The sequence below is a fragment of the Phyllostomus hastatus genome, unplaced genomic scaffold (genome assembly GCF_019186645.2).
Source record: "Phyllostomus hastatus isolate PE091 unplaced genomic scaffold, TTU_PhHast_1.1 phas_contig_40, whole genome shotgun sequence".
NCBI classification, from domain to species: domain Eukaryota; kingdom Metazoa; phylum Chordata; class Mammalia; order Chiroptera; family Phyllostomidae; genus Phyllostomus; species Phyllostomus hastatus.
Genome location: NW_025333872.1, coordinates 99,361,811 through 99,387,836, shown reverse-complemented (window position 1 = coordinate 99,387,836; position 26,026 = coordinate 99,361,811). Strand labels below are relative to the sequence as shown.

At 65.9% G+C, this 26,026-nt stretch overlaps 1 protein-coding gene across 19 annotated transcripts in view; it reads right to left on the bottom strand.

The window, feature by feature from the left end:
* Window positions 1-7,886: 7,886 nt before the first annotated feature.
* The window catches only part of AFDN (afadin, adherens junction formation factor), a 103,513-nt gene continuing 85,373 nt past the window's right edge, over window positions 7,887-26,026 (bottom strand). For 6 of the 19 annotated variants that reach the window (XM_045843619.1, XM_045843624.1, XM_045843620.1 and 3 more), the window contains 6 exons: window positions 24,168-25,166; window positions 22,377-22,412; window positions 16,478-16,612; window positions 13,155-13,683; window positions 10,201-10,285; window positions 7,887-9,650 (listed from right to left, as the gene is read on the bottom strand). In XM_045843619.1, coding sequence (XP_045699575.1) covers window positions 9,497-9,650; window positions 10,201-10,285; window positions 13,155-13,683; window positions 16,478-16,612; window positions 22,377-22,412; window positions 24,168-25,166 — 1,938 coding nt within the window. In that variant the 3' untranslated portion in view covers window positions 7,887-9,496. The remainder of the gene's footprint in view (window positions 9,651-10,200; window positions 10,286-13,154; window positions 13,684-16,477; window positions 16,613-22,376; window positions 22,413-24,167; window positions 25,167-26,026) is intronic. The other 13 variants (XM_045843630.1, XM_045843632.1, XM_045843635.1 and 10 more) reach the window with 6 other exon arrangements.

Here is a 26,026-nt window from a genome sequence, read left to right as displayed (position 1 = left end):
TGTCTCTCCCAGCCCCCGCGCGCAGCCCCTAACCTCCCGCCCCGCCTGCCCCGCGTGGCCCCCGCGGGCCCAGACCAGCTCCGACAGTGGGCGGCAGGCCCCACTTCACCTGCGGACAGCGGACGCGCCCGTTTCAGGCGCAGTACACCGCAGGCCGCGCTGCGCTGCGCTGCTCTCTCCCCGACGCGGTTCCCGCACGCACTGACGGATCCCATGGGGCAGAACCCACAGGCTGGAGCCACTGGTCCCGCGCGCGCAGGGCGGCAGCCTGGGAGCCCCGTGGTCCCACGGGAGGAAAGGGCAAGAGTGGAGAAAGGAGGCGGCCCCCGGACCTGAGAAAGCAGGAATCGGGGTGCATGCGCTCCTGCTGGCGGGGCGGGGGCGGGGTGGGAGGCTCCCTCCGGGGCGGGACTGTCTGGGGGCCGTGTTCCAGCCCACGGAAAACTCCTCCCGACACCGTTAGGCAGGAAGCGCCACTCAGGTCGTCGACGGCGCGGGCCACTTCTCCAGACACGGCGCTGCGGGCGGAAAACAGCCTTGAAACCACGCATCTCGATCGATTCCCTGCCGAGCCGGATACCTCGCTCCCGCTGGTCTCCGTCCTCCCCGCTGTCCCCTATCTCCCAGCCTCAGGGTCACTGCTTGCGCCCTGTCTTCTGTCCCCTGGCCCCTCCTTGTGTCCACGTCTCTCTTTTCTCTCCTGTCCTCTTTCCATCTCCCCCACCCCCACTTCTCTCTCTCAAACGTTTTTCTTGCACCTCTGATCTGGTTCCTATTCCCACGGCCTTGGGTTAGGGGTGGGGGGTGACCCGTGTAAGAAAAGCTATCGTGAATCAAAATCGTTTTTGAAAAGCGACATGTTTCAGAACAAACCCCCAGTGAGTGTGAGTGACGTGAGAGCACAAACGAGAGTCCGGGAGGCCTCTTCGGAGCCACGAGGGCGACGCCTCTGTGAGCCGCCCGCCCGTCTGCCCGCTGGGCGGGTGGTGGGTGCTGCCAGGAAACCCGGTTTCTAAGCTCATGTAGCGTTCCTTCATGTACAGTCACGTGGCCTCCCGTGGCAGCAACACAGATCGGCGGCGTGCCAGGAGCTGTGCGGAGGTGCCCTGGGCAAGCACGTCCGTGGGGACCGCCCGCAGGGGCTGCTGACCGCAGCATCGCACTGCCCTGCCGGGGGCGCTAGGTCGGGGCCCACCCGTCTGACGCGGGCGGCGAGCACTTCTCAGGCGAGACAGTCTCGAAGGAAACCTTTGGTCACCATCACGAGGAGGCAAATTGTTGGCTCAAGCTACAGGGCTGACCGGGGGCTGGGCAAGGACCCTCAACGTCAAGTACGGAGCTGCATTCCATTAACACAGGCGGGACTTGAGCTCAGCCCCAGAGAAGAGAGCAGCCTCAGCAGGGTAAGGGAGGACCCCAAGATAAGGGAGCAACGGGACACAGTTACAGGGGCCAGGAGGAGTGAGGAGCGTTCCTTGCAACCCTGCCCCCCGCACTGATAAGACCAACCTACAACGAGCAGGAAGCCTTGGGGGTGGCAGACTGTGGGGGTCTAGCGTGGGGGTCTAGCGTGGGGGTCTAGCGTGGCGGCTGAGGGGCAGACTCTAGGGGGATTTGTTACTTTGGGGGAAGCCGTATCGAGTGTGGTTCTCAGGCGAATGCATTTCAGACAAATCTGTGTGTTCGTTCACACCGTCAGCACTGTAAGTCAGAAATGTCAGCCAGGCCCCCGAGGGGTCTCTGGAGCAACAAAGAGGCAGCGCCCGCCGTTGGAAGGGGTGTGCGGGGGAAGGGAACAGCACCAGCTCTAACACCACCGCTGGAAGAAGTGGGGCCTGGGGTGGGCGGTGGTGGGGCACCCCACACACTCGTCTGCCCTGCTCAGGGGGTTTGCCACGGGGAAGCCGTGTCCCGAGGGCCCGCCGGCTGCTTGTCCTTCGCAAGGCTGCCACCCAGAGGAGGGGCCACCCCCCGAAAGCAGGGCCACAGCCAGGAAGGTAGGAGGCGGGGGGTTTCACTGCCGCGTCCATGGTTTTCCCACACAGCACACACACGCATGCACACACTGGCACACGTGCACAATGACATGCATATGCTCGCATGAGTGAACCCACACACACACGCGCGCGCTGCGTGGCCACGAGTTACCTGCTGTGAGAACGGGAGCTCGGACTCCACCCGCGGCAGCAGCGTGGGGCGGACCCGGCGGTGGACCCCGATGCCCCCCTGCAGCTCCTGGGACGACACAGGACTGTCCCCGTGAGCACAGGCGGGGCCGAGTGCCAGGGACTCTCACCCACGTTGCAACTTTTGAAAAAGTCCCTATGGGTAACTGAGCAGTCGGTGTTATTTTTAACTTTTAAAAAATTCACACTTAAAATTCGTTTTTAAAAGGGCAAATGATTATCTCTGGGTAACGTGTACCAAGAAAATACCTCTGAGTGGTCTCTTGGACCGTCTCTCAGGCATTCTAGAAGTTTCTGCAAACAGCGGCACGACGCGGCGTTGCAGAGACCAGAGCGAAGCGTCAGCTCACCCGCCACACAGGGCGGCGGCACCCACGGGGGCTGACGGAGCCGAGACCTGATAACTTCAGGCCCTCGCGCCCCGGTCGTCAGGGCTGCGTGTGGCCATGGGAGGGGCTGGGCGCAGGCAGTGTGGCTGACGGCCACCCACTCCTCAGGCCTCTCCGCCCCCTGCGCTCGGTCACTCCTCCCACAGCGGAGCACGCGGCTCCCTGGCCCCGGCAGGCCGGGCCTGCGGCCGGGGCCCGTGGGAGCGTTCTGGGGGACTCCGCCACTCAGAGCACTCGCTTGCTTTCCGCCCCTTTCAGGCGTGCGTCCTCCAGTGCAACACACGTGCCCTCAGGTTGCCGCCCAATCTCCCCAAGGACGCCCCTCCCCTCCGTGGCTACCCTGGAGGGACCCTCTCCTCCACTCCTCCTGCCGCCGTGTGGCCCGGGAGGAGCGGACGCTTGCACACTGAAACCGTCTTGTTCCAGGGCAGGAAGAGAAGTGGGGGTGGGGCTGTGCGGGGGTGGGGCACGTCCTCCACACCCCCGGGGCCTGGGGCAGCATCCCCCACCCCACCTGTCTGTGCCCCCCTCACGCCCAGGGCCACAGCCCGGTGTATTCCGTCAGGAGGCCCCAGAGGTGCTGCTCTGACCACCGCCCCCCCCCCGCCCCCCTGCCTGCCACCGGCCCAGCCCAGGCCCGTCCCCTTGACCCCTTGGCAGGACAGCGCCTTCCAACCACAGTCCCATCCTGCCACTGTCTCTCACCCCGTCCACTGGGTGAGGCTGGGCCCTGCGCCGACTCCCCCCGCGCCCGCCCCTCACTGCCGGACACCACCCATGGGAACCAGTCACGGAGCGCTCACCACCCGACGGCTGTGCAGCCGCCGCCTCGTCTGCCCCTCGCGGTGGCAGCGCACGCTCAGCTCCCGTAAGGACCACTCCAGACGCGAGGCCCTGGCCCGCCACATGGGGGGTGGGTGGCCCCTGAGTCACAGCCAGGTTTACGGGAGGGGCCACCCACTGACTTCCACCCACCTCCTCCACGTGGAGCTCATCTTAGAAACCTCCAGGGCGGTGGGGTGCTGTGGGGCTGCAGGCTGCTCCGCGGGGACCCGGTGACACACGGCAGCCCCCGCAGCGGCTGCCCCTCCACCCAGAGGTTTCCACGGAGACCTGGAGTGCGAGGAGTCTGGGCTGCAAGGATGACCCTGTACTGACCTCTGGGGGGCACGTCCTTAGCTGACATGTAGGGACAATGACATGTGAACTGAAATGACCGTGTAGGGCTGATGGCACCCGGACACCAGAACATCGGGTTCCATCCGGCGGCAGTGGCACTGCAGGGGCAGCCAGCAGAGCCCCCTTCCCGCCGGGGCCGTGCCTGCACGGGCGGGGCGGGGGCCGCCTTACACGGGAGCTGCGCCCTCTGCACGCCGTGACGGCAGTTCCCGAAGAGCCCTGCGGCGGAGGCCCACGGCGCCCTGGCCGCCTGCCCCAGCCTCTGCGCAGTGAGTCCACGCTCCGCTACCACAGTGACATTGGGCACTAGGCCTGGCACACGGGGACGACACAGGCACGACACAAGGCCACCACACGCAGCCACCACCACCGTAGCTCCACCTGCTCGGGAACTACAATCTGCTTCACACCCGAGGGCTGAATCCTCCGCCCTGCCCCGGGCCCAGGTCACCGCCGCCCGGGGCGCTGCCGTGAGCCCCAGGCCCGGGCTCCACCCGCAGCCCCGTGCAGGTGCGGTGTCCACAGGGTCAAGCATTCCACCCGGTTTCCTGGGGAGCGGCCCTTCCCACCGGCTTCCTGAGGGGCCAGCCAGCCGCCCCTCGGGCGTGGGAACGGAGCCTGATCTGTTCTCCAGACCCCTTCCCGGAAGCAGGCTGCAGGGCCCGCGGGGGAACAATGCCGGCCGGCCCGGAACCTGCTCACCGCGGGAAGTGGCCCCGACCCCTCCCCCCCGGCACGCCCACGGAGGGTGGGGGGGCACAGAGCCCCGGGGACGATGACTGCCTTTCCCCCAGGACACGTGGCCCGGTCCACGGGGGCACCACAGCGTCACGGCTGGGGCCAGACGTTGGGTCACGGGCCGGCGCCCGGGCTCCAGCAGACGGGAGCCCCCTTTTCCCGTAAGAGGGACATCGCTGCCGCGTGTCCCCGAAACACGTCCGTAGGCGTGGAAACAGAACTGAGCTGAAGTCCCTCCACCACACGGAGACAGCTGCGCAGTGCGTTCAAGGCCGAACAAAACGCACTCGGCGGGAGGAGGATGGAGAGCCGGTTCCGTTCTCTGCAAACCTGGCCCAGACCCACTCAGGCGGTCCCGGTCCCGGGGAGAGGGCCTGCGGACAGACGGACGGCGGTGCTGTTGCTGCGACAACAGCCTCTCCTCCCCGCAGTGTGCTTGCCGGCCGCATCGCTCACAGCGTGGGGGCCGTGCTCTGAGAGATGGAGGCTCACAATTCCTCGTGCGTGGACACACCCACGCCATCACTGGGGGGCCGCCAGACCTCGAGGTGGTGCAACCACTTCCGACTTGTCTTTCTGGGACCCCCGGCATGCAAAGGAGCCGCCCCCCTCGGAGGGCACGCGGCAGCCCGTTCACCTGGACCGGTGCGACCAGGCCCCCGCCTCTCGGCGTGGATGAGCCAGGCAGAGCGGTGGGCACGGCCCCGCCCGGCGAAGGGAGCCCCGTGCGCGGTGGCCGGAAGGCGTCTCCTTCCTGTTTGTGTTCCCGACCCCAAGCCCGACCCCACGGACTTTCTGGGGTGGGGTCTTCCAGTCAGTGAGTGTGAGAGAGCAAGACCCCAAGGCCAAGACCACCTGCAGCCGACTGTGAGGACAGCAAGGACTCTACAGCCTGAGGGGCAGCCCGGGAAACCGCATCCCGGCCTCTGTGCGGCCTCCACGGCCCGGCCTGGGGGGCGTGGGTTCAGTGAGGGGGGCGGTCCCGCAGCAGTTGTGCAGCAGCCCAAGGCACTGGGTCGGGGAGGGGAGGGCCGTTTTCTAAGTGGGGAGCGTGCCCCGAACTCCTCCACGGGGCGAAGTGCCGCCGTTTTCTCCTTTAAGGTCGAGGCTGCTCTCAGAATGGGCCTGGGGGGGGGGGGGCAGACGCAGTGCCCCCAGGACACAGTCCCTGAGGTGGGCGGGGGGGGGGCGGGCCCCCAGCAGATGGCAGCGCCAGAGGACCTGTGAGTGTGCTACAGGGCTGGGGGGTGGGCGCTGTGCCGCCCCCCACCCCCAGTCAGGGGCCCCTCATCTCTCAGAGCTGGTGCCAGGGAGCGCCCGTGCCCTCCACTGGGTCCCAGAACTCACCATGTGGACACCCCTCCGCAGCCCGGGGGGGAGACCCCCTCCGGCGCCCGGTCCCACATGCTCAGACGCGGGTGACGGGGGCGGCCCCCGGGGCGAGGCCTCAGCGCCGCAGCCTCTGGGTCTCCCAGGGCGCACCTCCCTCCCGCAGAGGCGGACCGAGGGACTGTTCGGGGCACAGAGATGGCCGATTGCGGTCTTCCTTCGGCCACCATGTTACCAGAGATCCATCAAACCACGGACAGGAAAGGGGTGCGAGGCAGGCCAGCCTCCCCAGGAGAGAGGGGTTCAGCGAGTGTGTCAAAGTGCACCCACACGGACTGAGGGGAGCGTGGAGCCCCACGCCGACCCCCACGTCGGTCACCTTCAAGCACTCAGGCCACACTTCACAGACGCCAGGGCACACCAGCGAGAGGCCCCGCCCCCTGGGCCACGGTGCCGTTGTCCTTCGGGGTCCGGTTCAGAGCACCGCGCCGACACCGCGGGCTGCCCTGGTGTTCTGGGGTCTTTCCAAAGTGTCCCGGTCTCTCTTGTTGCTGTTGCATCACTAGACTTCCTATTTTTGAGACTCCGAGTTGAAGCTGGAACCGCCGCTGACCAAGTGGACCTGGCCCACCGGTGCCTGCAGCCGGCAAGGAAGCTTCGGAAGAGCAGGCAGGAACATGGCCTGCTCCACCCGGGACACGCTGCCCCCTGCAGGGGAGCCGCGGGTTTGCCACCCACACCCTCACGCCCGGCAGCTGGCAGGGGCGGCCTGAAGAGTCGTCTCCCCCTCTTGCACCCCTGCACCCCGCCCCCGCCTGCCCGGCCCCGCCCTGGGTGTGGGGGCGCTGGGCTCTGGGAGCAGCGTCTGCCTCAGGGTGCCTCCCGCCCCAAGCCTCCCCTCAGAGAGGTCCCCGTTTTCTCTGAAAGGCACCATCTCCGTGACTTCCGCTGGACGGCCCCACGAACCCCCCAGGTGCCTGTGCCCCCCCTCTACACACAGGAAGGCACATGCTCACGGAAAACACGCCGTGCGTCTGTCCCCCAGACCTGCCACGGGCGACGCGGCCCACCCTCACCAGCGACCGGCAGGGCGGGTGCCGGGGGCTGTGCTCGCTGAGCATCTCTCGGGGCCTCGCGAGCACACGGACGGGTCTGGAACGGAACTCCTCCCCCGCACCTGCTTCCCTTCTGGAAGTTGGCCGCTCGCCGGCTGTGGCCCGAGGTCGCCCCCCCCCCACGTGTGTGCAGCCGAGTCTCTGAAGCCCGGGGCCCACGCACGGAGCCGGGACGGAGGAGCCGGCCCGCGGCTCACCCCAGTGAGGTGCCGGGGCCCGTGCTGCAGGCAGATGCGGCGCCACAGCCCGGAGCCCCAGAGCTGGGGCTGGAGAGGAAGCCGAATCGGTGCTAACCGCCTCTGGGCCTCGTCTCCCCAACTCCCGGTACCTCCCTCCCGGGGCATCAAAACCCGCCGCACTCAACACCGTCGCTCCAGCATGCGAGCCTGCAGCCCCAACCAAGGGGCCCCGGGGTCCCCGCTGCCCCCCAACACACCGCCCGCGGGGGAGGCCGCCCTAGCCCAGCACTCCCGCTCCGAGGCCAGGAAGGGACGGGCCCAGGGACACCCAGGGGGCCGCAGGGCCGAGGACCCTTCGGGGGGCAGCTCCTGGGCGTCGGTGGCCCTGAATGCCGTCCCCCAGCGCGGCCCGCCCGCACGCCTGCGCCCAGACACCGAGCTGGACCAGCACCGCTGGGCCCTTGCGCTCCGACACGCCCCTGACTGGGGTGCTTCGGGGTTCAAGGAAGCCCCCAAGGGGGGAGCGTCCCCGAGAGGCAGTCTCCCCGACTGCTGGGGAGGCCCGGGCCGAGCCTTGGAGACCGTCCCAGGGACCCGCAGCCCCTGCGGTCGGTGGGCGCCCCCGGGGCGCAGGAGGACAGGGCCCCAGGGAGCGGGGCAAGCTTCACGACTGGGCGGTCAGGCGGTGTGGGGGGGGGCAGTGAAGGAGGGGGGGATGTCTGATACTCACACACAGTCTCCGTTGGCACTGTGGAATGACAACAAGTACACTTAAATACATACAAAGTTTATTAAAAATAGACTGAGAATGAAATACAGTAGAAATGGAAACTACAGCAGTTTTGATGATTCTCCATAGTAACGCAGCCACAAAAAGCGATTCCACACCCACTCCCGTCCGACCCACCGTCCAGCGTGGCCAGCCCACCTGCCCAGGAGTCCGAGGACCACACACACCAACAGCCCTGTGCACAGGTACTTCCACGTGTGTGCATGTAGTTGCGTGTGCCCACCCTTCCTACACACCAACAGAACAGTAGTTCGTCCGCGCCGTCTCTGAAGAAAGCACACTTCCAAATGAGAGCCCTGACACACACGAAAACATGTGCACTCGCACTTGAGTGATTCGTCACAGACCCTCACTCCAGTGGTCTCTGCGGCAGGAGAGCCCCCCTGCTGTCTGGGGGGGAGGGTGCGCGTCTCCCTGCCCCGTGCCGCTCTCGGGGGGGTGGGGGGGCGGCCGGGTCCCGCTCCGGCTGCTCGGACAGGAGCTCCGCTCACGACCAGAGGGTGCGCCGACCTGGCGCCGCACGAGGGCGAGGGGAAACAGAGTGAGGCCGCCTCCCCGGCGCCAGCCCCACGTCCACAGCTGAGGAAACGACCGTGGTGACTCACGATCCGACCAGTGACAATTAAACAGTGCGACCGGAGTGTACAAGACAGCTTGCACGGCCGCACGAGGGCCCCCAGACTGACGCTGCCGAGGCCATGCGTGCGCCCCGGCCCCCCGCCAGCAGCACACGGACGCGAGTCCCTCCCGCCGGGGCGCGAGGTTCCCGAGCCGCGGCTGCCCCCCGGCCCCGCGCTCTGCTCGGGCGCTGCGCCCCGACGCCCGCCCACGCTGGGCGGCCGGCACGGCCTCCCTCACAGAGCCCCTGCACGTCCGGAGCAGTTAACTTCCCCACGTTAACTGCCACCTTCAGGACCACCCACAGCGTGTCACAACAATCATCTCGTGTTTATGGAAATACACTTTCCCAAGCTTAAAGCCTCAACATCTTGTGTTGGGAAATCCTTCCAATCGAACAGGCAGACCTGGCCAGGAGGGCATGTCCTGAGAAGGCACGAGAGGGACCAGGTCCCCGCTGCCAGGATGGCGGGGCGGGGGCGGTCAGGGAGGTGGTGAGGCTGGGCCACGCCTCCCCGTCCCCTCTCCTGGAAGGTCACGGACCCCCTCGTCCCACGGCCCCTAGTGCCCCCCAGCAGTGCAAACGCCAGTCTGGGCAGCTCAGGCTCTTCTCCGGGAGCTCCAGTCGAGTGTGCGGGAAGGAAGAGACACGGGGCTGCTCCGGGGCGGGGGGGACCGAGAGAAGAGACGCCCCCCTTCGCTCCGCCCCCTCCGAGAAAGAAACGAACAGAGAAAGTCTCCACGTGAGCCAGACAGCTGGGAAAGCAGACGGTGTTCAGGGTGCACACGAGACAGCCTCCCGGCGAAGCGCGGCAGTCTCTCGGGACGGGACCCTCGCGGGTCCCCGCCGTCCTGGAGACCGGCCCCACGTGCCTGGGAAGGCCGCCCCCGCCCCGTCCTCGGGCTCACGCCGACGCGGCCGCGCCGAGAGGACGTGCGCGCGTGGGGCGGACGGAAGGCGCCCTGCCCCCTCTCACTTGGTGTTCAGCTCGTTCTCCAGTTCCGTCAGCTTGCGGGAGGCTTTCACTTTATTGGACACGTCTTGACCTTGGGAAAAGAGACGCTGGCGCTCCCTGAACGTCAGGCTCTCAGGGGCTCCCGAACCGGCAGGACCTTCGGCCTCGTGGCTGCGGGAGAGGGGAGGCAGACAGCACCCGTCAGGACGGCACCGCCAGCCCGTCTCTGTCAGCGGGCGATCCGGCGACGCTGCAGCGAGAGCGCGCCTCGCACTCCACGGGCTGTCCCTCCCTACGCGGGCCCGGGTGGCACCCGCCCACACCCTTCCCGGAGTGAGAGGCCGGAGGCGGACACCAGCACTGCCTGGCTCAGTCCAGTGCTGTGAGAACCGTGCGGGCCATGAAGCCCCGACGAGGGCCGAGGGGAGGACGCCCGGGAGGACAGGGAGCCGGTGCTCCCTGGGCACCACCAGGGCACTGCCTTCCAACCCGCCCCCCGGGGGGGGCGCGCGCACAGCGTCCAAGGGCACCCGCAGTCCTGCCTCTTGAGCCTGCGCGCGCTCCTGCCAGGGCCCACCCCACGAGCCGCGCAGCAGGAGCAGCTCTGGGCAGCAGCAGACGCCCGACCCGGGACCGAGCCCACGCAGTGCCAGCGAGCCCCACGCGCACGGGGGTGAGGAGGGGGTCCCGACGGAGGTGCAGTCTGGTGCAAACACGCTACCTTTTGGCTGGCTTCTCTCTCGGGTCCAGATAAGCCTCGTGGGCACCGGTCAGCGTCCCAGAAGACCCCATGAAACAGTTTGGTCCTTTTCCACAAAAGAGAAAGTCGAAGTTAAAGCAATTGCGTTATTGGCAACACTTCACTCGTGAGGAGGACGCAGCGCCCGCAGAAGACGACAGTTCTGGTCAGCGAGGGAGGGGGACCGAGGCCCCTCTGTGGGGAAACTCATCTCTTGGGAGCCCCAGTCACCCCAGCACTGCCCCGTGCCCGGTGCTGAGCCAGCGGCCCCCGCCCGCTCGAGCGGGGGAGGGCACGCACAGGCCTTCCGGAGACAGGGACGGCCACAACTCCTGACCGGACAAGGCTCACGGACACCGCAGACCCCCAGGAGAGCCCCCCAGAAGACTGACTTCAGGGGGAGGCGGCGGCGCGCCAGACACGGGGACTCTTCCTGCTGGCCCGCCCGCAGTGAATGTGGCTGGGGACTAAGAGGGCACCGTGAGGCTGAGATTCTCGGCAGCTACTGAATTTTTTCACAATAAATGGCTGTAACTGCTAAACAAAAGTCTTTAAACAAGTGAGCTGCCCAGCCCCCCGCGCTGGCACTGCAGACACGGAATCGGGGGCAGCAGACACACTTCTGAAGCAGCCTGGGGGGCACTGCCCTCGGGGCGGGGGCTGGGTGAGGGGCCCTCAGTCTGGGAGCCCAGCCACCCGTCTGCCCCAGGCTGTGGGGGGTCCAAAGACAGGGTGCAGGCGCCGACGAAAGGCTTTAATGCATCCGATGGCCTACCCACTCCTGCCCGCGACACTAGCATACTAAAATCGCAGAGCACTAAGACCATGCCGGTACGCCTCCATCAGCAGTACTGAGCAGGATGAAGGAACTCCCACGCTGGGAAAACCTTGCGCTCAGAGTCACCCAGGCTGGAGCCAGGGGCGCTCCCTCGGTCCGCACACTGACAGGGCGGTGGACCGGACTCCACTGGCCGCAGAATGCCGGTCCCACGCCAGCCTCGGAACCGTCCCACTGGCTGCGCGGCTCCCACCTGACCCCGTGCGCCTACCCACGTGCAGGGCCCCCCGCGAGGAACCGGGCCCTCCGTGCGGGAGACGGCCCGGCCGCCGTGGGGGCAGTCCCTCCGTGCGCTGCACCCCCCCCCACAGCTCACTGCGGAAGGGTCCCCATCACCAGGCACAGAGCGTCCCCCGCAGCAAAGGCTCAAAAGACCACGCAGGGACCCATCTCCGACGTGAGATGATCCAGAGCAAGCCTTGAGATACATCACTTGCATAAAAGCTATTCAATTTCAAGTTTTTTGTTTCATTTTGGAGAAGTATCTTTTGAGCTTTGCTTTCAGAATACTTGTTTCTTCCACTGGTAACAATCATCTTTTAAAATTCTCAGTTCATCAGAGTATCAAGTGCTGTCTGATGGCCACACAGGGATCACGACTGCGTGTGTGTGGCAGAGGCTCCCCGTGGATCCCTGGTCAAGGGCGCTTTCAGCGCGGCGGCCGGCGTGGGGCAGCCGACACCGGCCTGTGCGTGCACAGCGTCCAGTGGAAGAAACCCGCCCAGGCTGCAGAGCCGGGCTCCCCCAGCGCCCTCCCGACAGGACAGAGCTGAAGGTGGGTGCAGCGAAGGGCGGGGGGTGACAGAGGGACACCAGCTGAGGGACGCCAGCTGTGCGCTTCGGAGGAAGGAAGTCTTCAGGGAGCAGGGGAGGCAGGACGGGACCTGCAGCTGCCCGGGGCTCGAGTGTGAGACACACCAGGGTGTGGGGTGGGGCCGGGACTGAGGTGAGTGGGGTGCCTGTGACGAGACCCTGCCGCCAAGCCGCGTGTGTACGTGCTGTGACGTTTACAAAGCATCTCACGCTCAGCTTGCACTTTGCTGCAGGGACATGGATAGCACTTTGCTGCAAAAATCACTGCCATTCCATTCAAGTCTGAACACGCAGCACTCTGGACATGGACAAGGAATCCCCAGGGGATCACAGCTCTGCCTCAGCGGCAAAGCCCCCTGTGGCGTGAGGCCCAGGCACGCGGCTGGGAGGACCAAGCCCCCGAGTGGTGGAGGGTTTAGGTGAGTCTTGTCCTCACTGCAAGCAACACCACTCAGCCGGAGCCTGTGCTGCCAGCACTCCCGTCTGGTGGAGAGCACTCGACTAGTCTGCAGTCTGAACCCTTCTAACTCAGTTCTGTTTTCAGTGTGACTTCCGGGGCTGCCTCAGAAACACCACGGACACGCGCCTGCGGCGGCACAGGCAGGGACCGCCATGCCGGGTCAGAACCCGAGGCAAGCGCGTGCCCGTGAGGCCTGGCTGCCCGCGCTGCGGTGCTCAGAGGCGGGACGGCAGCGGGGAAGAAGGAAGGAGGGCAGGGGAGGTTAAGTCCACAGTGACCCAGTGCGGGGCTCGTCGTGGGGCCGCCCGGCACCCGGCTGCTCCCCCTGCCCAGCTTGGCAAGCGCTGCAGCCGTGAGGGGTCCCGGCCACACCACCACCACGTGGCACGGAAGCTTGGACACAAAGTCCGACCTCGGTGAAATGCAGAACCTGACGTGTGCCGTGATGCTGCTAGTAAGCAGACACTTAGGTCCCGACACCAGAGCGTGGGAAAGGGCACCTGGCGACCGGAACGCAGGAGTGATCTGGGGGCGGAGGGTGGAGGCCGCGACCCACAGCACTGAGGGGAGGGGAAGGGAGAAGGCCCAACGGCGGTCAGCCCAGCTGGCGGGGGAGGGCGTCTCGAGAGTGCCCGTCACAGGGCGCACACCAGCGAGGTACCGCGGTTGAGGGGGAGGGAGGCCGCCCCGCAGAGCCCCGTGATCAAGCCCGACCCGGACTGCCCAGTGAGCGCGGCCCAGGGGACCGCGCCCCGTGGGCAGTGCAGGCAGACGCCCAGACCCGATCAGAAAGGCAGAGGGCTGGCGGGCGGAGCTGCTGGTTACCTCTACCTCTGGAGGGGCCGAGATGGCCCCAGCTGGCGGTTTTTGGAGGGGGCAGGGGCTGGCCTGCTCTGTGGGCAGTACTGTTGGCACTGGCCGAGGGTGGCTGGAAGGAGGTGGAGAGAAAGACGCCATCGGAGGCCGGGCGCGGCTGGCAGGGGGGCCGCCGTGGCTTAAGGGCGGCAGGAGGACGGAGCCCCTGAGACGTCCTGGGGCCGGCGCGTGCGTCCTGACCTGCTGGGCCGCAGTCCTCCTCCTCCTCTGCGCTGCAGGCCACGTACTTGGCGGTGTACAGGGAGTCGGGGGAGAGGGCCTGGGCCTGGAGGGAGGAGGCGGTGCGCTGTGGCGGTGGGGGCGGCAGGTGGGCTGCCGGGGGCAGGGCCGCGGGCTCATAGCCCCGGGGCAGCGGCGGGCGGCCCAGACCCGGCTCCGGCTCCGGCTCCTCGGGCCCCAGCAGCCGGCGCTCGGCCTCCTCGTGCAGCCTGCGCCGCTCGGCCTCCAGGCGGCTGTAGTAGCCCTCCTCCTGTCGCCTCTGCGGGCCGAGAGACAAAAGGGCAAAGGTCAGACGAGGCCAGGAAGGGGCCACAGCCCACGCGCAGGGCTCACAGGACAGCAGGGGGCAGGCCTGCCTGCAGCCCCGCCGCCACCCTGACAGTGAACGTGGAGTCTGACGGCCCGGCCCATCGACCTGGACGCGGCCGTCTCCAGACGCACGAGCACAGCACGGGCTCTGCCGTTAAGCGGCATAAAGCGGCCCCAAGGCCGGGAGCGAAGGGACTTCCAGGCTCGCTCAGGCTCCTGGGCGCCGAGTGCACAGCGCGGTCCCGTCCATGCCCCCCTCCCCCCGGACTCTCAGCCCGCCCAGCCCCGCCCTGCTCTCCGGCGCTGTCTCTCTCCTGGTCTTGCTGCACTGTGAACTCACCTGTGGCTGCGGAGTTTAGAGACAAAACAAAGCCCCGGACAGGCTCTAACTGGCTTCCTGCAGCCGGCGCGTCCAGGGCAGACCTGCTTCCCCACTGCACCCCGCCCCCAGGCTGCCCGAGGGCAGGCCCCCCGGAAGGAGGGCACGACTGAGTCGCACGGTCTGTCCCCCGAGGACAGAGCAACAGGACGCCGTCGACGTGCAGGCACCACCCGGCCCCCCAAAGCAACACGCCAGTGTGCGCGCCACGGCCCGGACGCCCACGGCAGGTCTCCCACTCCCTGTCGGACAGAAAGCCGGAGCGACAGCAGGAGACAGTCCACGAGATGTATTGAGACACGAGCCGTACATTTTCTCTGACGCACACCCGCAGAGACCCCAGCCGACAGCGAGAAAGTCACTCGAACACTGGAAACGGTTAACAGCACAGTTTTGTTAAAGGTTGACAGAGCTTTCAGAACACAGGAGGGAGCACACGAGGGGACGAGAGGTCCGACAGGGAGTGGTCGCCGTGACAAGAGCGGGGGGCCCTGCCGAAGGCCGCGCAGGAAGTGGTCCGACAGGAAGTGGTCGCCGTGACAAGAGCGGGAGGCCCTGCCCAACGCCGCGCAGCGCGTTTCCGCTCGGCCCGGCCCCGGGGCACCGCCTTCAGGGGCCTCGCTGGCGTCGGGATTCGAGTTTTCGGTCCCGTGTCAGGGTGTGCGCCTGTGCTCCCCCTGCTGCCTCTCCAGACAGACACACGTGTGCACACGCACACGCACACACAGCGAGTGAATCCACGGGGCTGACACTCCCCCTTCCCGGGGGAAACCCTCAGAGCGAGCGCCAGCCCCGGCTGTGGCCTGGGCCCCACTTTCACCCCGCTGTCTTACCCTACATTGAGACATCCTGAAGGGAAAATTTTTTCTTGTTTTCTACACAAAACACACGTCTCCTGGGGTGTCAACTCCAAATGCGGAGTGTGCTCTGCGGCTGCCCTGGCCGCTGCCGCCGTGGGTCCGGGTCTTAGCCCAGAGCAGCAGCGGGCCCTTCCAGGGGCGCCGGCACGCCCCCTCGTGCTAGGGGCAGACCCACCGACGGGCCGAGAGGCCGCGCTCCACCCGGCCGTTCTCTACAGCGAAGCCAACCTGCCGACCGGGGGAGCTCCGGGTAGACAGCGGGTTCCGCCGGCCCCTCGGCCGGCCGCAGAGGCAGCCGCTGCGGACAGCAAGCCTCTGCCAGGCTGGCGCGTGCGGAGCGCGTCCGACGAGCACGGGGCCCGGGAGCGTCTCGGCACAGCACTGGCACTGGCCCCGGCCCACCCGCAGGGCTCCAGGGGGCGGGGGGAGGGTGGGCCGTGTGCTCTGGGACAGCCGAGCAGGTGGGCAGCCAGGGGAGCGGGCACTCCCTCAGCAGCCCAGGGACAGCCGGGCCCCAAAAACAAACTGAAACATCGAGGGGCCTGGGTTCCGGAGAGACCACTGGGGTGACTTCCCCACACAGGGGGCGACGCCAGGCTGAGCCGCCCGAAAGCTCAGACTCTCCGAGGAGAGGCCCAGGCGTCCGACACAACAGGCGGCAGGAGGACAGGCTGGGAGGGACGGGGCCTGGCTGTGTGGCGCCCGCACGGGCCACACCCACCCGGCTGCTGGGACCTCCTGCGGGGTGGGGGGGTGGGGGGGGCTGTTCTGTCAGTGCTGCCCCCGGACCCTCACAGAAGGGACTTCTGACAAGCCAGGTGTGGCCCTGGGGCTCCCACCGTCCCAGGAAGGGAGCGCTAGGGCGTGCAGGGCCCGGCGCACCTGGGGACACCCAGGCAGCCTCACACAGGCCCAAAGGGCTGTCCCGCTGAAACTCCACTAAGAGGGCTACTTGAGTAAAAGCCGGCACGTGGACACCGAGCAATGACCACAGAGCAACGACTCAGCGCGTCCACCCGGTCACACGCTGAGTTAAGGTTTCCCACGCCCTGTGTTTTGTGAGCCAGACGCACTCTTCACCGTCAGCTGGGGTCGGGTCGCTTCAGGAAACAACCCGCCCCGAGCACACAGTGCTCGCAGACCGCCTCCCTCCCCTCCCCCACCCCCTGTGGCCCCCCCCAGCCCCAGCCCGTGCTGGGCAGGGGCAGAAGCGCGGCCGCTCCCCAGCAGCTGCCAGGCCACGTCCCGGCCAGGAAGGGTAGAGCAGCGGGGCCAGCCGCCCGAGACGGAGGCGCGTGCCGGCCAGGCCCCGGAGTTCAGAAGTCAGAGAGAGGGGCGCAGGAGACAGGCAGGTCTGGAGGCGGTGGAGAGGAGAGAAGAGGTGGAGGGCCGGCAGGCTCCAGTCTTTGGTCCGGGAACAGAGGCTGGGAGCGGGCCCTGCGCCGCCCCGCACGCCTCCAGCCACTCGCCAGCGCCAGCCCCGCTGCGCCCTACGGGACCCGAACCTTGGCCTCGGCGTCGCGCCTGCCTCGCTCCTCCTCCTGCCGCAGCCGCTGCTCCTCCTGCCGGGCCCGCTCCTCGGCCTCGCGCTGCCGCAGCTCCTCCAGCTGCTGCTGCCGCCGGCGCTCCTCGTCCTGTAACTGACAGCAGAGCGACCTTAGCTTCTGCCCCGCCGCCCGCCAGCCCGCAGCGGCAGCACACGGAGACGGGCAGACGCACACGCACAACGCTCACACAGAACACAGGCGCCAGCACAGCTGAGACGGTGTGGCCAAGAGCTCCGCTGTGGCGCGGAGGTCACCTGGGGGCCCTGTCCCCGGTCCCAGAGTCACCCGTCTGCGGCCGTGGTGCCCAGGAGAATGCGTCTCACTCACACTCTCACGCATCCAACGAGCACGACCACTGGGAGAACAAGTCTGAGGTGACCGGCTCATGTGCACTGACTGCGCCCCCAACCCCCTCTCCCCGTGCACTCGCACGGCCGCTGTGGGTGGGGAGAGCGGCCTGCACCCCGGGGCAGGTGTGGACACGGCTGCGCCTCTGGGTGGGTGGGCAGCACGGGAGGCTGTGACCTGGTTTACAGGGACGTCTGGTCCTCGGGGCCAAGTGCCTTGGGTCCTCCCACCCTGGGCCTCTGCCACCAGCAGTTCCCTCTGGACCCCTCTGTTCAGGGGGGCCCCCAAACCCTGAGTCACAGAACCAGACTGCGGGAGGACTCTCTTCCGACTCTCTTCTGCTGCTTGTCTGCCACGTGACCCCGTGCTGCTGGGGCACGCCAGCGAGGGAACTGAGCTCCCGGGACAGCACACCCTCGTCTCAGGCCCCCAGCTGCCACCAGGCTCTGTGGTTCTAAAACGCGTCACCTGCTTGTCATCTATCACCTCCCCCCACACCACCCAAACACTCAAGGACCTCTTTACACGTCCAGGGCAAATCTCTCTGCGTTTCAGCTCCTTTGTCCTTGTCCTCCTGGTCCCATGTGTCCACGCAGTCACTCCAGGTTGAGACTGCCTTTTCTGAGAGAACCCCAAATCCAAAGCACACCTGGCCAGGAGAGGACAGAACAGGACTCTCCTCCTGCACCTTGATGTAAGACAGCTGCGTCTGCCGTGAAGGCAGCTCTGAGCACCCTGCCTCCTGCTCCCGCCTCCTCCTCCATCCCCCCCGCCCGAGGCCCGGGCCGAGGGCTCGGGGCGCCCTGAGTGGAGGAGGGGACTCCACACGCCTCGCGTGAACCCGCCGCGCCAGGCCTCCCGCTCAGTCTCTAACCGCCGCAGGGCCCTCAGGCCGAGCCCCACAGGGCGCGCTCCAGTGCCCACAGAACTCCCGGTTATTCTGTCAACTGCCCACTGGAACCGCGGTTTTTTTGCATGAAAACAGAACCCTAACAACGTGGCTCTCGCTAACGCCCGTGGTGCGGCGTGCTGCGTCTGGTGACAAACGAGCCGGGCCGTGGGGCTCGGGCCGTGGGGCTTCCTCCGCGTGTCGGCGCACAGCAGTGAAGCGAGTTAGAGAACACGGAAACCCTTCTGGGGCCGACAACGCAGCCCGCCCCTCGGCGTGGGCTAGGTGCGAGCCCGGGAGGGAGGGGGTAAGTGCTGCAGAGGGGTGGGGAGCCAGCAGGGGCTCCTGGAGCCCGCAGCCCACCCGATGAGAGCGGCACCCCAACGCCCGGGACAAAGGGGCAGCAGGGGTGGCGTTCACATCCTACAGGAACGCAGCTCACGGGAGAACGCACACCTGCCCCGCTGCGACAGAGGCGCACCCGCACCCGCACCCGTCGGAGCACGGGCACACTCTCCCCGCTGTGACCGGACGCGCCCTGGGCCCCCCGGAGCCCAGCGGTGAGCATGAAAGACAGCACAGGCCGGGAGGGCCAGTCGGCCCTCGGACACTAAGCAACCAGAACAACCTGAGTTCCCATGACAACGGGCAGAGGGTGCTCTCCTGTCCGTCTGGAAACGGGCATTTTCCTGAAGAGCCTTCCTCCACACCAGCCCGGCTGGTGGAGAGAGGGGCCCTCCTGGGCTCGGTTCGCCGTCCCTGATCCAAGGCCGAGGGCCAGCCGCAGGGCGAAGGCGTGTCTCCCCACAGTCTGGTAAGGTACATAACACAGTGTGTTCGTTCCAAAACTCAGACTCGTTCTTCCTCAAAGATATGCTTCCTAACCAAAAAACAAACACCACCCCCCCTAAAAAAACCCAAACCCATTAATGAGAGAGAAAAAGCAATCTAATCCCTTAATCTCCTTAAACAACAGCTCAGGAAGGGCAAGTTCCATGCCATAAAGCAGTCTTGCAGAAAGTTGTTTGGGGGAACAGATATAAACAGATATAACACTTATAGAATGAACCAAGACAACAAGCCAGGCCAAAATTACTCCAAACCAAGAACCAGGCCGGCACTTCAAAAGCCAGCACGTAAGTCTGACCCGAGGTCCTGGTAGGCCAGCAGTCCGCATCTCTCAAAAAGGCGTTTTCCAGTTAAAGAAGAGGATGCGGAGAGTTCGGATCTGCGTGTTTGCAGCCTGTGTCTTTAAGCGGCACCCCTCTCGCTGCCACCTGCACCGGGAAGACCACGGAGCATGCCGTCCGAGGGACCCCCTCTCTGCAGGCCTTCCTGCAGCGCCCACCCACGGACAGCACACACCCCGTGAAGGTCCAGGCCCCGCACGAGGAAACCCCGACACGACAGCCGCTGCCGCTCTGCCTGAGACCAGGACATGTCTCCTGGCTGGGGAAACAAAGCCCCCCGCCCCCCCGGGGCCCGGGAGTGTGCGCCTGGAGACAGCAGGGCTCACCCCCTCCCTGTCCCTGGGCAGACACCACACCCCTTTGTTTAGGCGGCAAGGAAATGACTCTTCTGTCAGGAGTTGTCAGCTGTAGCGTAGCTGCAGAAATCCTGTAGCAGCAGAGACAAGTCCAAGGAGCCCCGCGCAGGCTGGGGGGCCAAGGGCCCGTGCCCACTGTGTACCTTTGCCGTGCTTCTAGGGGGTCCGGTGGATGCTCCACAATCGGAGTAATGTAGGGTCCCGACGCCCAGACACGTGTTGGCTTTCACGTGAACGTCTTCCTCCCCTAGTTCCCCAGGTGCTGTGGGCCCTCCCCGAAGGGGAGCGTGCCGCCCTGGGGCTCTGAGGTCCTGGGCAGGGCCAGCGCCCACCTCCGAGTCCTCCCGTCGGACTGGTGCGAGGGCGGCCTGCTGCTTCCCTCCTCGGGGACGACGCCTAGGGAGGTGCCTGGCTCCGAGAAGCTCCTACCACAGAGCTCAAGCCCCTCTGGGCCGGGATGCCCAAGGTCTCCCGTCCCTCTCGAGGGGCAGATGGGAAGACGGCCTTGAGGGGGTGGGTGGCCCTGGGGTCTTCACGGAGGGACTCGGAAGAGCCTCGACAGCTCTGGAAACTCCCTGGGGCTGCAGGAGCTGCAGGGCCGCTGGGGCCAGCTGGGACTGGCCAGGTCCTGCGAGTTCCCGGTGGAGGATGGCTCCTCGCAGTGGGGTCCCCCCTCCACCCACGCAGGAGACTCTGTGCAGCAGAAAGAGCACCAAGCACGAACTCAGAAAGCTCTGGGAGGCTCTGACGCCTTCAGGCTGGGCCGGGCTCGGAAGCCCTGGTGGCCCCTTTGTCCCACCCCCGTCACTGTCACAAAGAAAGAAGAGAGTAGCCTGAGCAATTCCCTGGCAGCCCAAAGCCACCCGCTCTGTCGTGAGGGAGAAGGGCTGGGTCCCCATCGGGCGTGAGCCAGGTGGGGCTACGGTGGCGGCCCCCCGCCCCGCACCCCAGGTGGGGCCCCGGGGGTGCGGACGGAGCACAGCACCTTGGAGAGCCCGGGAAGACTCGGAGCGTTTCTCCGAGGGACTGAGGAGCTGCTACAGGGCCCCAGGGCCCTGCCACCGATGTGTGTGTCAGTCTCCCTGGGGCTGCCCTGCTGAGAACGGCCTGGGAGGGGACAGAGGCCGAGGCGAGGGGCTCCGGAGGGGCTCCCCTGCAGTCCCTCAGACGCCGGGGCTCAGGCCAGGCGCGGCCGAGAGGCGGTCGGACTGGGGAAACCGGACAGCAGAGTTTCCCGACACAGAGAAAATCGTGGCCGTGGTCCCCGAGTGTGCGGAGGGAGCACCCAGAGAACCGCTGCGGAGAGGAGGCCGAAGGGGGAGCCGATGGGCGGAGAGAGCGGGACCTCCTTCTGAGCAGGCAGAAAGGCGAGAGGCCGGCGTGGCAGGGTGGGAGAGAGGCCTGCCCTGGACATGCGCGTTGGGGTGGGGAGGGGGTGCTGGCATCTACACGAGTCCCGGACTGGAGGCGTCGGAGGGCGCAGGCCGGGGACTGAGCCCAGAGGAGGAGGAGGAGGGGCCGGCGGGGCACCCTTGGACCCCTCAACACTCGTCCCAGGAGGAAGCAGCTGCCCGCTCTGTCCCCCTCACCACACAAACCCTGCAGCCACGCCTGAGAGGACCTCCAGGACAGCAACGTTCACGTTTACTGGGGAATTAGGCTAAAAATGCTGAGAAACAGAGTGGTTAAAGTCAATGTTAATACTTAGTTATCTTCCAAAGAAAGAGAAACTCAACCGCTTCCTTGAAGTAAAAATCTCTGAATAGCCCTTATCCTCAGACGTCATCAGCGATATCTGCTCCAACCCGGGTGGCCCGGTCAGGGCCTCCCTGGGCCCACGGCGGGGCCAAGAGCACCTGTGAGCTGACGCAGCGGCCCAAGGTGCCGGCACCAGCACCCCCTGCGCCTGCGCCTGCGCCTGCACCCGCAGGGGTGAGGGCAGAAGCACACCCATCCCTGACATCTGCCTTGGAGCAGAGGCGAGGCTCAGGGGCCCGGCCTTTGCGCCACCCAGCAGGGAGGGTGCAGGAGAGGGTTCTCTCTGGAGGGTCATCGCCCTCCTGCTATTTCGACTTTTACGAAAGGCAGCCTTTTACTCGGTGAAAGGCTACTCAAGTCAAACCTGAATTCAGGGACCTTTTTTAAGTGTTGCCTGATGCTGGCCTATCATTTAAAGGCCGACTAACAAATGTAACTTAAAGTCAACGTATCGGTCAGAATGTGAGGGGACCCGCAGTGCTGGAGCTCAGTTTGCTCGGAAAGGCTGCTGCAGAAGCCATGTGCTCGAAAAGCCAAACCCCCATCTGTCACCCGAGAGACGCGTGACTGATCACACAGGGGTCAGCACGCAAGGGCCGCTGGGTCAAAAACTGAAGTGGTGTTCGGTGTTCAACACGTGAGACGGCTTCCCACGCACGCACTTGGTCGAGAGCCGAGGCTGGACTGCGGCGTCCGGCAGACGGCACAGGCGGACACCAAGTGACCGAGGGGGGGGGGGTGGTTCTGCGACTCTGGCCCCGAGCACGCCGCACCACAACGGAGGGTGACTGCGAGTGCTTGGAGCGGGCAGACACCGGCGTGGCCGACAAACTGCAATCCTGGTGGCGTCGTCGGGGGACAGGGGCCGTGCTCCGGGAGCGCTCGCGCACGCTAGCCGTCCACAGTCACGTCCCAGACAGTCCCATCTGAACGGCAGACAGTGCCAACAGCCGCTCGATTGAGTTTCTAATGGCTGAGTATCTACAATCTACTGCTAGTGGAACAAGAACGAAATGGATCGTTACTCTCCACCAAACCGCATTTGCTCACGTGTTGACGACGACCAAGGGTACACACACTCGGGTCACGACGGACAGAAGAAAGAGTGCAAACCGCGGACAGGGACACGTGAATGTCACAGGAGAGCAGAGGAACACCAGGCGTGGACACAGTCGGGGGCATGCTCTGAGTCACGGACCGCGGGCGCCCACCGGTGAGGGGCCGCGAGAGCGGCGGCTACGAGACACACACCACCACCGAAGAAAAGGGAGACCGAGACAGGGAAACGTACCAAAGGGAAAGAAACAAGAACATACCAAATCTAGAACAGAGATTGCTGGCATAGCAGTCTGCTGCAGGTGACAGAGGGAGAAAAAGAAAGAGGCAGTGTGAGCGGTTAGCGTGGCCCTGTGCTCCGCCCCAGCCCGTCTGCTGCTCTCCGCTGCTCTCCGCCGCTGCCGCCGAGGGGCCCGGTGGGGGGGGGGTGGGGGGTGGGGGGGGCGGGGGCGGGGGCAGGGGCGGTGCAGGCTCCCGTCCGCCGCTCAGAAAGTCAGCACTGGGGTGTGTGACAAGGACGCACGGAAACCAAACCAGGTAGGGTTGCCCTCAGCTCTCTGATTTGGAGACGAAGATATAAATTTCAACGTGTGTTCAGTGGTGAATACACAGATGCTTTTAACTGGATTATCATAAAAGCTTTCCAAATATCGTAGTTCACACTGAGAGGCTTAAAACGGACAGGCCCCCGGTGGACGCCCAGCCCTCACGGACGTGAGTGCCTGCAGGACCGTCACGGTGCGGAGCTCCCGTCACGGCGACTGGGGTGGGATGCGGCTGCAACGACGCAGCACACGGCTCCGCGTTCCCCGCCAGCGCGGGCCGCGCGCAGGGCTGGCGCTGCGGGGGCGGCAGAGCCGAGCTGCCCTTGTGCAGTGGGTGAGGGGCACCGGCCACAGACACGCTCAGCACTTCTGACGGCCTGCCTGCGGCGTGCCTGCTGGGACGGCGGCAGCCACGGGCAAGCACACGGCTAACAGTGCAGGGCCACGGAGGCCGGAGTGCCGGTGCCAGGCGCCACTGGCTGCACTCGCGTAGCAGTGCTGGCAGGCACAGTCGATCTGAAGGGAGTTGGCGCTGGCGAGGCGAAAGTGCTAATGAAACAAGGGAGCTGACGCCTCGGCCCTCGCTGGAGGAACTGCAGCGCCAGCCCAGGTGGGCTCCCACCTGGACTTGGGGCACAGCCACACACGGAGGAGCACATGCACACAGTAGGGAGCGTGCGTGCGTGCATGTGCGTCGGCGAGATGCTGCCCGCTGGCCCCGTGCCCGCCTGCACCGCCCCGTGGCTCAGTCTTCAGGGGCAGAGAGCATTAGACAAGAGCTGGAACAGAAACAAAACCCGAAAGACAGAAAGACATGCCCCTGCTGTCTTTTCTCAGAACCCTGCATTCTGCTAAAAAAACCCCCCTCTTAAGCGGTCAATAGTGCTCTCCAAATTAGTGCTGAAAAACGCCTCTCTGTCGACAGTGCTCCAGAGGCTAACAAAAACCTTCAATTTGGCAGTGCAACCACCTACTGCACTGACCTAACGTAAACTTGACCCTCCTTCCTTCGCGTGACACAAGAGAACCAGAAGTTACTTGTACAGTCGGAGAAGAGAAGAGAACCCTCTGTTCTCAGCGTGTGTGACCGCTGTGGGAACAGAGTGGGCGTGCCCCGCACCGCCCAGCGCCCACGGCCGCCAGCAGGGCTGGGCAGGGGCCGTGCGTGCGCAGCCTGGCTGGCACTCGGCACGTTCCCGCGCCGGCTGCACAGCTGGGCGGGAAGACCGAGTCTGCGTGGCCCCCAGGCCCAAGACTCTTACTCCCGCCTGTTCGACAAAAGAGTTTTGCCAACCCCTGATCGAGATTATTGTTTCCTTGGCGGAAGTGTTGCGGGAGGATGAGTAAGGGCTTGCCGACGGGGACGGCCCAGTGCCCTCTGCACTGGGCGTGTCTGGGGAAAGCTCGGCCTCGACACGGGCTCGCTGCTGGGGGCCTCGGCTCCCAGTCCTCGCGAGACGCCCCGCCCCCTGCGGAGCAGCGGCGCGCGGGCCCGCGCCCCTTTACCCTGGCTCTGCGCTCGGCCTCCAGCCGCTGCGTGAGCAGCGCGGTGTCCACCTCGTCGTCCTCCTCCTCCTCGTCGTCCTCGTCCTTCTGCTGGGACTCCTGCAGCCGCTTCTGGAACTGCCACTCGAGCATGAGCTTGCGCAGGCGGTCGCTGTCCTCGGCGGTGCGCGCGGGCTTGCTCTGCAGCTCCTGGATCTCCCTGCTCAGCATGTCCACGATGTGCAGCTGCTGCTGCTTCTCCAGCTTCTCCCTGGCGTCCCGCTTCCAGGGGTCCGGGGACAGGCTGTCGCCGGAGGAGAGCTCCTCCTTGCTGACAGTGATGTACTGCAGGTCCCTGCGCTCGATCGTGCGGGGCTGCTGCTGGGGCTGCAGCTCTCGGATGACCGTGTCCGGGGCTCTCTGCAGCGTGGCCGGTTTCTCCGGCTTCACGGGCTGCACAGTCACAGGAGAGAAGGGAGCGGGGTTCAGCGACTGCGTGCGCATCTGGCCCAGCTTCCTCTCCTGCTCCCGGCGCTTCCTCTCCCGCTCCTCCTCCAGCCGGGCCTTCTCCTTCTCGTACCAGCGCTGGTGCTCCTCCCTCTTCTTCCGCTCCGCGGCAGCTGCCTGTGCGGCCTGGGGGCCCGCCTGGCTGGCAGGGGGCGGTGGGAGAGGCAACTCCATCGGGATTCCGTCAAAGTCGCTGGCATAGTGCACAGGAGGCGGAGGAGGGGGTGGGGGCAGGTCCGTGCGGCCCGGCTGAGGGACCGCTGCTGGTGCAGGCTGCCCGCTGGCCGGTGTCTTCCAGCGCCCCGGGCCGCTTTTGGTCAGAGTGGACGCAGGCGTGCCCGCCTTGGACACATGGTCCAGGTGCTCTTGGCTGGACGCGCTGGAGCCCATGGAGGAGCCCGGGTGGATCCACATGTCGCTGTCGGACTTGCGCTCCAGTGCCGCCTCCATTCGATGGTGCTCCAAGTGGTAAACTGTATCTTCCCGGAGTTCCTCTTGGGAACGGGTGACACGCTGGAAAGAGACAAAGGCAGGCTGTCACATTCCATCAACACTTCATCCCCAGGGGAAAAATCCTTAGGACCGTGAGTGCACAGAACAGAGGCTGAGCCCGCCCCGGGGGCGTTCCAGGGGCCGCCTGGCCTGGTGCGAGGGGCGTGCTCTCCAGGCCCTTCACTGGGGCGACCCTAAACGCACACAGACTCCACCACCGCAGCAGGGCGCCCCCCACACGCCTCCCACCGCGGGGCCGGTCACGTGACCAACTTTGAAAGGATGGCTGTTTAGCCTAATTACGTGAACAGCAGCAAAAATTGCTTCTCCGTAATAATATTCTATTTCTTCCAAAGAGTAATCATTGAACCTCAACCACGCTGTCACCCATGGCTTCCGGAATGTCACCGCTGCTGCCTGGCTGCCTGCCCGCCCCGACAGCCACGTGCAGTGCAGGGAGCCACACGCACCAGGCCCCCCGGTCCCCTCTCAGGAGGGTCCACAGTGGTGCACACTGGCTGGACACAAATTTTGTGTGTACATCGGAGACAGAAATGAATCCACTTGTCTCAAAGGGCTAGTCTCAAAGGGCTGGACGTCTGAAAAACAGCACGTCTAAGATCAAGATGATTCCCTATGATGTCTGAGGCAAACACTTTCCCCTGCCCTGTTAAGGAGTGAAAACTGAAGATGCAAACCTGAACATAAACTGTTTTCCTTTCCTTAAAAAACAAACACTGGGATGCGAACTATTCCTTGAAAAAGCAGAAAGATAGAGCACCCCTGGAAAAACAAGCCTCAGGAGCCATGGCCCACGGACCGCCGGCACGCGCTGCAGCCTCCCCACGTCCGCACGGGCACCGCCAGGGGCGCCCAGTCGG